Source organism: Haliotis rubra, unplaced genomic scaffold (assembly GCF_003918875.1).
Source record: "Haliotis rubra isolate DU_JTF1 unplaced genomic scaffold, ASM391887v1 Scf379, whole genome shotgun sequence".
In the NCBI taxonomy this organism is placed as follows: domain Eukaryota; kingdom Metazoa; phylum Mollusca; class Gastropoda; order Lepetellida; family Haliotidae; genus Haliotis; species Haliotis rubra.
The window spans coordinates 32,430-43,319 of NW_025767056.1; the positions used below are offsets into that span (position 1 = coordinate 32,430).

General features: G+C 41.3%; 1 protein-coding gene across 1 annotated transcript; it reads left to right on the forward strand.

Annotated features, from left to right (window-relative positions):
- Positions 1–738: 738 nt before the first annotated feature.
- LOC124286202 (carboxypeptidase B-like) lies at positions 739–7,246 on the forward strand (the record flags this gene model as incomplete). Its single annotated transcript, XM_046722547.1, has 6 exons — positions 739–831; positions 3,926–4,013; positions 4,386–4,415; positions 4,701–4,912; positions 5,275–5,359; positions 6,936–7,246. Coding segments are annotated over 6 exons (708 nt in total), but the record flags the coding sequence as incomplete, so codon positions are not given.
- Positions 7,247–10,890: the final 3,644 nt, after the last annotated feature.

Consider the following 10,890-nt stretch of genomic DNA (forward strand, 5'->3'; position numbering starts at 1 on the left):
GTTTTTTAACAGACTAATCTGATTGGTTGACAGATGTCATCGTACCCCAATTGCGTAGATCGGTGTTTATAATTTCAATCAATGGAATGTCTCGTCCAGACTCTTATTTACAGACCGCCCAACTATGACCTGAATATTAACTTGAAGAGTGTAATTGGCACGGTTCCTACGACCGAAAGCTATAAATACACAATGCCATTTAGAAAGAGATCAAATGTAACATATGTTATATTTGGATTACACCTTCTCAGTAAAGTACATATTCTACTGGTAAACAAGGATAAGTTGGACCGGCGCAGAGAACGCGTTTACGAGAAGTAGGCAGTACTGCGAAATGAGCAAACCTATTTGGTTTGTGAAAGGTAGAGCAGATGTTAGCTAGTGCACGTGCATTGCATGACGATGAAATTGATTCCGCGCGTAGCTGCACACACCTTGCTCATAAGACTCTCACGTCCGTGAAGCAAGTTGCACTACTTGGGTCCCCTTCGCTAACAATGGCATGCGCCAGTTGGCGGCACTCATACATGCTAATACGGGTCAATTGTCAGGTCGGTGCTCAACTTATCCTTGTTTGCCAGAAGTCCTTTTTGGGGGATTGAGTCCCGGGCAACTAATCGCCTGCTCACAAAGTCACCGATGTAACCCACTCAACCACTACAGCTTCTACATAAATGGAAGTCGAGATCAGGTACCGTATGTACCCCTTTGTATTTGCAGTTGGTCAGTCGGTACAGTTTGGACGCTGATGCCAAGTTCCTGCTGGACACGTACGATATTTACGTTGTACCCGTGGCCAACCCGGACGGCTATGAGTACAGCCATACTTCAGTAAGTCAGTAAAACCACCTGAAACCTGACTGTTCCTCCTAGATTCGTGAAGTGCAAGTGTAAATCGTTGCCTTCAGTAAGTCAGTAAAACCACGTGAAACCTAACTGTTCCTCTTAGATCCGCGAAGAGCAAATGTAAATCGTTGCTTTCAGTAAGTCAGTAAAACCATGTGAAACCTAATTGTTCCTCCTAGATCCTCGAAGAGCAAATGTAAATCGTTGCCTTTAGTAAGTCAGTAAAACCATGTGAAACCTAATTGTTCCTCCTAGATCCGTGAAGAGCAAATGTAAATCGTTGCCTTTAGTAAGTCAGTAAAACCATCTGAAACCTAATTGTTCCTCTTAGATCCGCGAAGAGCAAATGTAAATCGTTGCCTTCAGTAAGTCAGTAAAGCCATGTGAAACCTAATTGTTCCTCCTAGATCCTCGAAGAGCAAATGTAAATCGTTGCCTTTAGTAAGTCAGTAAAACCATGTGAAACCTAATTGTTCCTCTTAGATCCATGAAGGGCAAATGTAAATCGTTGCCTTTAGTAAGTCAGTAAAACCATCTGAAACCTAATTGTTCCTCTTAGATCCGCGAAGAGCAAATGTAAATCGTTGCCTTCAGTAAGTCAGTAAAGCCATGTGAAACCTAATTGTTCCTCCTACATCTGCGAAGAGCAAATGTAAATCGTTGCCTTTAGTAAGTCAGTAAATCCATGTGAAACCTAATTGTTCCTCTTAGATCCATGAAGGGCAAATGTAAATCCTTGCCTTCAGTAAGTCAGTAAAGCCATGTGAAACCTAATTGTTCCTCCTACATCTGCGAAGAGCAAATGTAAATCGTTGCCTTTAGTAAGTCAGTAAATCCATGTGAAACCTAATTGTTCCTCTTAGATCCATGAAGGGCAAATGTAAATCCTTGCCTTCAGTAAGTCAGTAAAGCCATGTGAAACCTAACTGTTCCTCCTAGATTAAAGCCATGTGAAACCTAACTGTTCGTCCTAGATCAGTGAAGTGTAAATGTAAATCGTTGCCTTTAGTAAGTCAGTAAACCATGTGAAACCTAATTGTTCCTCCTAGATCCGCGAAGAGCAAATGTAAATCGTTGCATTTAGTAAGTCAGTAAAACCATGTGAAACCTAATTGTTCCTCCTAGATCCACGAAGAGCAAATGTAAATCGTTGCCTTCAGTAAGTCAGTAAAACCATGTGAAACCTAATTGTTCCTCCTAGATCCGCGAAGAGCAAATGTAAATCGTTGCCTTTAGTAAGTCAGTAAAACCATGTGAAACCTAATTGTTCCTCTTAGATCCGCGAAGAGCAAGTGTAAATCGTTGCCTTCAGTAAGTCAGTAAAACCATGTGAAACCTAATTGTTCCTCTTAGATCCGTGAAGAGCAAAAACCAGTAAGTCAGTAAAACCATCTGAAACCTAATTGTTCCTCTTAGATCCGTGAAGAGCAAATGTAAATCGTTGCCTTTAGTAAGTCAGTAAAACCATGTGAAACCTAATTGTTCCTCCTAGATTCGCGAAGTGCAAATGTAAATCGTTTCCTTCAATAAGTCAGTCAAATCATGTGAAACCTAATTGTTCCTACTAGATCCGCGAAGTGCAAATGTAAATCGTTGCCTTCAGTAAGTCAGTTAAATCATGTGAAACCTAATTGTTCCTACTAGATCCGCGAAGTGCAAATGTAAATCGTTGCCTTCAGTAAGTCAGTAAAACCATGTGAAACCTAATTGTTCCTCCTAGATTCGCGAAGTGCAAATGTCAATCGGAGCCTTTAGTAAGTCAGTAAAACCATGTGAAACCTAATTGTTCTTCCTAGATCCGAGAAGTGCAAGTGTAAATCGGTGCCTTAAGTAAGTCAGTAAAATCATCTGAAACCTAATTGTTCCTCCTAGATCTGCGAAGTGCAAATGTAAATCGTTGCCTTCAGTAAGTCAGTAAAACCATGTAAAACCTAATTGTTCCTCCTAGATCCGCGAAGTGCAAATCTAATTGTTCCTCCTAGATCCGCGAAGTGCAAATGTAAATCGTTGCCTTTAGTAAGTCAGTAAAACCATGTGAAACCTAATTGTTCCTCCTAGATCCGAGAAGTGCAAATGTAAATCGTTGCTTTTAGTAAGTCAGTAAAACCATGTGAAACCTAATTGTTCCTCCTAGATCCGCGAAGTGCAAGTGTCAGTAAGTCAGTAAAACCAAGTGTCAGTAAGTCAGTAAAACCAAGTGTCAGTATGTCAGTAAAACCAAACGAAGCCTGATCATTTCTCTCCTTGTGTTTTGAACTACATTTATAAATCGTTTCCACCAGTAAGTCAGTAACATCATGTATATAGCAATAGTTGGTCTCAATGGTATGTTGCAATAGGCTATCACTGTCGCAATACTGTTTCCCACGCAATAGTCACCCCAAATCATTTCCTTCAGTAAGTCAGGAAAATCAAGGGAAACTGGATTACTCCTAGAGTTTTGGACCACATTCATAAATCGTTTCCTTCAGTAAGTCATTGAAACCATGTGAAGCCGGGTTGTTCCTCGCAGAGATTTTAACTACAATTGTAAATCGACACCTTTGTCACACTATCACTGTGGTAGGTTCGATTCCAGAATTTACATGTAATCTGTCATGTCAATACAGTCAAGAGCAATCTGGGTTGCATATGATCTAAAAATATACACACGAACACACACACCACCCCTCCTCCATCTTGTGTTGTTTTACTGTCCACTATCTTACAGCACATATTATCACTGTCTGATTTGTCTGAAATGTCTAGGTATTAGCTCTCTCTCTCTCTCTCTCTCTCTCTCTCTCTCTCTCTCTCTCTCTCTCTCTCTCTCTCTCTCTCTCTCTCTCTCTCTCTCTCTCTCTCTCTCTCTCTCTCTCTCTCTCTCTCTCTCTCTCTCTATCTATCTATCTCATCCTTGCACACACACGCTCACAAGCTCACATTATGTTCGGGCGTTAGATTCCCGATTCCCCACGCCGGCACAATTTCTGGTGTCCGCCACCGTGGTATTGCTCACTCACTCACTATTCCGTTTAAATGAGGTTCATATGTCTTGATATATCTTGAAGCTAAAAAGATCATTGTATTCCTACAATAGTCCCGACTTTGGAGGAAGAATCGTTCCATCCCTCGCAACGGTTGCCGTGGTATTGACCTAAACAGGAACTTCGACGCTTTCTGGGGAAGTAAGTGCCTCTCTTTCAGACACAATATTCCTTTGCATGCAAGTATAAGCTTTTCTGATGGGGCTATGATGACACCACGATACAATTGGCAATGTCATATGCACAGATCCTTTCCTCAACTGTGACAGTTTCCGCTGGTCATTGTACATAGTCTCTAAACAGCATGAGGCAGATCATAGCATCGCCAGCACCATATATATTATGATGTTCGGATTCACACGAAACTGTTGAATTTCCGCCAACATTACACTAATTGTAAGAGTGTAAACTGCAGTTATGAGTATTCAGCAGATATTTTACGTGCTCATCAGTAAGGTTTTTATTTGTTCTTTTAGCGGTATTCAAAAATAGAAAAATATTAATTCCCTTGACTTTTAGCGGAAGTGGCTGTACTTGTGCTTTGTTAGTCCCATTTGAAATGCAACGGTGACCTGGAAAGGTTGTATTAAAAGGCATAGAACCCCGACTGCTCAGCACTATATGCCAATTACCCGGGTTTGATTCCCTACATGGGTACAATGTGTGAACCCCATTTCTGGTGTCCCCCGCCGTGACATTGCTGGAAAATTGCTAAAAGTGGCGTAAAACTAAACTCACTCACTATTTGCTTAACAGGGTTAATTATTTACACGTGCCTATATCTACAATAAGCACAAGTCACATACATGTAGCGTTTTATTTCTCTAGCCGCGGGCGTCAGCAACAACTGCAACAGCGACGTCTACTGCGGCCCGTCCGTGTTCTCTGAGGCGGAGGCCCAGGGCATCAGAAACAAAGTAGCGGAGATCAACGCCGGGGGTCAACGACTGCACGCCTACCTCGCAGTTCACTCCTACTCTCAGCTTGTACTTACGCCGTATTCGTACGACTACGTCAAACCAGACAACTTTGCTGAAGTCGTAAGTTGTAGAACATAAATTCTAGTTGAATGACTTAAATTTACATGTAACCTAAAAACAATAATAATTCCTTACGTGCAAGTCTCTTGTACCTTACACAATATCCGTAGGACTATGTGAAACCAAAAATTACGTTGAAGTTGTAAGCTGTATAAATTCAGCTTCCATATGGATTAACGTTCGAACAATACCAATTCCGAGCTTGCAATTCTCTCTTCTACTCGTACTTCGCTGAAGTCATACGTTATGGTTGTTCAATATCAATAGAGATTTAACCTTAAAACATCAACAAAATCTAGTGGTCCCTTTGCGTTCATTATAACCGTAGCTTACAGTGTTTGAAAAACGGATCCATACTTCAGGAATCGGCTGCAGCTGAGATGACGAAGGCCCTGAAGCTCCCCTTCAACACAGACTACATCTGGGGACATGGACCAACCACTCTGTGTGCGTAAACAACGACATTACCGTGAAGATCCGATTTAGAATTGGTCTTAAGAGGCGTAAGAGGCGACTAACTGGATGTCAGACACGTGTCATCGTATCCCGATTGATGCTCATGTTGTTGATAACTGGTCGAGACTCGATTATTTAAATACGTCCGCAATATAGCTGGAATATTGCTGAGTGCGGCGTTAAACAACCAATAAAAAGATACGAATGTGATGGCGGTTGGTTAATAATGGCCTCGACCAGTCACGTTTACGTACCGACTGACAATCATGCGTAGACAAAGTCCTTTTGGCGCAGCTGTGTAGCTGAAGTGGCGTTTCTGCTGATATTTTGTACGCGAGAAGTTTAAATTTTTACACACATAATAGAGTTGTCACAGACCACAGTAAGTAATCTCAACAAGAAGTCTATTCGTACGTGTAGGTTTTGTTTCAAGTCTGCTGTTTAAAGCCGCACTCAGCAATATTCCTACCACTAATTTTAACTCATTCACGCACTCATCGTGGGTTATTATATACAATACAAATATCATTTTATTATCTAAAATATATTTTGTTATATCATTTTCGATTTTATTACAACTAATATATTGTTACTACTATTATTGTTAACCCGTGCAGATCAGGGTTAGAATTGGTCTTCGGTAACCCATGCTTGTCGTAAGAGGCGACCCGTGAAGATCCGGGGTTAGAATCCATCTTCAGTAACCCATGCTTGTCGTAAAAGGCCACCCTTGAAGGTCCGGGTTAGAATTCATCTTCAGTAACCCATGCTTGTCGTAAGAGGCGACCAATGAAGATCCGGGTTAGAATTCATCTTCAGTAACCCATGCTTGTCGTAAGAGGCGACCCGTGAAGATCCGGGTTAGAATTCATCTTCAGTAACCCATGCTTGTCGTAAGAGGCGATCCGTGAAGATCCGGGTTAGAATTCATCTTCAGTAACCCATGCTTGTCTTAAGAGGCGACCCATGAAGATCTGGGTTAGAATTCATCTTCAATAACCCATGCTTGTCGTAAAAGGCCACATGTGAAGTACGGGTTAGAATTCATCTTCAGTAACCCATGCTTGTCTTAAGAGGCGACCCATGAAGATCTGGGTTAGAATTCATCTTCAATAACCCATGCTTGTCGTAAGAGACGACCCGTGAAGATCCGGGTTAGAATTCGTCTTCAGTAACCCATGCTTGTCGTAAGAGGCGACCCGTGCAGATCAGGGTTAGAATTGGTCTTCGGTAACCCATGCTTGTCGTAAGAGGCGACCCGTGAAGATCCGGGGTTAGAATTCATCTTCAGTAACCCATGCTTGTCGGAAGAGGCGACCCGTGCAGATCGGGGTTAGAATTGATCTTCAGTAACCCATGCTTGTCGTAAAAGGCGACTATCCGGATCGGGTAGTCGGACCCGCTGACTTGGTTGACACACGTCATCGTGTCCCAATTGCTTAGATCGATGTTCACGATGAGCTGCTGGATTGCCTGGTCCCGACTCGATTATTTGCATGCCTGAAAAGGCCGAGTGCGGAGTTCTACAAGCACCCAAATTTCTTACAATTATGATTATTATTTGCAGATCCCGTGGCCGGGGCTAGCGACGACTGGGGCATGCTTGGGGGAGGAGCCCGATACACCTACACCTATGAACTCCGCCCCAAGGAAGCCAACTTTGAGATCAGCCCCGACAATATCATTCCCAACGGCTATGAGTTCTGGCTCTCAGTTGTTGCTTTGGGTTGCAACATGAATGGAATCTCGGCAACATGTAATTTCTAAATTCTGCTATTTACCTGTAAGGAAGTACAGAGTCAGTGCATTCTATAATTTGGTCATTATTATCAAAGCTCTTACATACATGATCTTAAAATAAAATTATTAGTGAATGACCTCGATGCTGTCTGTTTTATTATGTGCACTGGAGTTAGTTAGTTTGGGTGAGTGAGTGAGTTAAGATTTAAAGTCACATCGGCCCCGTTTCAGCTATGTCTTTAAAAAGTTATAAATGACTTTAAAAAGTTATACATTCATAATATTCGCAATTGAATTATAAATTCCTGTCGACAAATGACAGTAAAATAACTAGATCATCACAAATTGAAAATTGAAACTAGCGTGTATTAAAATTAAACAAATATTATGGACAATACTGAATGAAAATCGCCAAAGACTGAAGGTAGATCACCACACTAGGGACCATGGGGACTTACAGTACTTTTGCTACCTGCACAGACCCTAGCTGGAGTCACATCATCCCTGTAGACATCCCTGTGACATATAAACTACCATTAAAATCACGGATAATGAAAAGTATTGGGAGTGAAGTGGGACTTACACACCCTCTCCTGGGTTTAGTTAGATTGGTTTTACCCCGCTTTTAGCAATATTCCATCAATATCTCGGCGGCCTTGTAATTGTAAGAACTGATTGTGACGTATGTGCATGCCTGTGCTAAGAACAATCACATGTGTCTCCGTCTCTTTCTAGCAGATTTTCATCGGTAAATATGACGTCGTCGCAAAATGACCTCATCATGTCTTTCTGACAACCAATATAAGTATGACCGATTGTTTACAGTCATACAAAATACATGGATTCTTGTCTGGGTGCTTCACGTTCATTTTGCATACGATATTTAGCAAACGTTTGTTGGCTTGAAATCACTGTTCGGCAAACGAAATGTGTCCTCAACAATCTAACCCCTGAAGGTCCGGGTTTGAATTGATCTTCAGAAACTCGGCTTGTCGTCAGAGGCGACTAACGGGATTGGGTTTTCGGGTTCGCTGACTTGGTTGACACATGTCATCGTATCCCAATTTCGATGCTCATGTCAATCACTGGATTGTCTGGTCCAGACTCGATATTTACAGACCGCCGCCGAATAGCTGGAATATTGCTGAGTGCGACGTTAAACACCAAACAAACAATCAAAATTATCCGTCCACGTGAACCAGTTTGTAGTTCTCAAATACACGACTTCTGTCCTCCACTATGCAGCTTTAAAAAAACAAAGAGACAAATGTTGAATTTGTGCATTTATTTCAAACAATATTTACAAATAATAATATTGTTTTACTGCAAAGTGCGATGTTAAGTAGAATGTCACAATAGCTACAGTTATGACAAAAGGCCGAACAGATCCACGTATACAAGGGTAAACATTGTCATACCACACTGCCTTTAATAACTTTTCTGGGGACTTTGGTATCTTTCTTCGCCGAATGCTTAGCAAAGCTGGGTTAAATCATCCGTACATAGATCAAAAGTTTTGTTCATAAGAGCTCAAAACCTTTTCAACACTGTGTACTTGACACGGAAGCACTCCATATTCTCAAAGCCTCGTTTTCGAATCAAAATGGCGAAAGGACAAACAAGTTATTAGAGCACTACAGAAGGACACGTATTTGAAAGTGACAATTTCCGGTTGCTAAAATCTTTTGCGATTTCCTTTTCAACACATCAATAGTAAATATGTCGCTATGAACAGCCACATAAAGTGTATTGTTGCCATCAAATAACAGAGTAGAGGGACTTTGTCTCAACGCTACAATCTAGACTGTGGCATTCTTGGACAAAGACATTTGCATGAGATGTTTATATTCGCTGTAGAAGACATTGTCTGTACCAGGAGACAGGTTTGAGGCAACACGTATGTCACGCCTAGACTTCAGTATCTTCATCACCTTGCCATCGTAGTCTAGAAACATTATTGTATGTTTTTTGACTACACATATCAGCTGACGTGCTGGGAATACTGCCAGGTCTTTTCAATGAGCTTTTCAAGATGATTACACTTTAAGTGAAACTTTCCAAGATAACCTATGCCTTTGTGAATACCAGTAAAAATCAAAAGCTGTCTGCCTTCATCCACACCCATGTTGGTAGCAGTATCGTTAACAACAATATTCCAATTATTGGAAATATCAACAGGTGCCCTCCAGATCGCTTCGGGTTTCCTGAATGAAACCAGCAATATTCTAGATATCGAGAGATATGTAATGGAAGCGATTATGTAGACAGGTTTTGGAAGATGGGGACATATTGTCACCTGATGACTCATTATGCCCCATTGCTTAAAGACATACTTCCCTTTGTAGATATCAGGACCATACACAATCCGTGTAAACGGTTCCGACTTTCTGCTGTTCGGACCACCTGCAGAGACAAGAAAGAAATGAATTTTATAGCCTACGTGAATGAGTAAGTGTAGTTTTAAGCCGCACTCAACAAGACTCCAGATATATGGCGGCGGTATGTAAATACTTAGTGTTCGAGTCTGTTCCAGACAATCCAGAGAATTAGCATCGATCTACACCATTGAGATACGATGACGTGTCAACCAAGTCAGCGAGCCTGACAACCCGATCCCGTTAGCTACCTCTTACTGAAGCCCGGATCTTTATGAGGCAAATTCTATGGTGGATGAAAAAAGGATGTATTATATGTCAAACAATGACAAACAACACAACCGATGAGACAACTCGCGCTTGTTTTGACTGTGTAAAACATTAAGCAAAGTGAGTGTTAACAGTTTTGTATTAAACAATCCACCATTTAAACCAAATCCCAGCTTCTGTTAGCATAGAAATGGTTCATTATAATCACAACAAATGCCTCAACCAACGAGTTGAACACATGGATCCCTCGACTGCGTAACTACAGAACGTTGATTGATTGCCTTTTTTAATATAAATAAAGGTTTGCTAACTTTCTAAAGTTTCATTCTAGCAAAGCTGTCACACGTTTCAATGTACGCAAGAATTCATTTTGAACATCATGGCGAACGATATTTCTTGAACATAATAGTCCAGCCAATGAGAGGTCAATATTGAGAGCTGTTAGACATTCCACCCTCTGATGTACGATTAATTGCACAGTACACTTTACACAAATATCTAACAATATCTATCTCCTAACCAGAATAAGACATCTCTTAAATTAAAGGGGCGGTGGGGTAGCCTAGTTGTTCAAACGTTCGCTCGTCACGCCGAATCCGAGGTTCGAATCCCCCCATGGGTACAATGTGTAAAGCCACTTCCTGGTGTCAGCCGCCATGATGTTGCAGGAATATTGCTACAAGCGGAGTAAACCCGTACCCAGTCTTACATTAAATGATACCAGGCCGATTCGTTCAAGTCAAAATGTACAGTTTATTGAGAACATTATTAGATGTTTTGTTTTGTCAAAATATTGATTACAATTTTCTTGGCACTGCAATTTGCTCGACTGAGTTACATTTCATTACACATGTGAAGGTATCTGGTTCATGTAAAGGATATCAGTAGTATTTCTTTCTGAAATTAACTTCTTCACCTTCTTCTCTGTAGTAATAACGGTCATCAGGGGTGGTGGTACTCTGGTCAGTTTTTTTATTTCGGCCGCTGAAAACATCGCTATGAAACTGACAGGTGCTCGTACGAGGGTTGTAGAAGAAAGACGTGCACCCTGAAGTCATCGTGCACACCCTTTCACAGTGATGTGTAAGTGGCACGTCGCACGTCATCATCAGTGACGACATGTTGCAAACTCGTCTA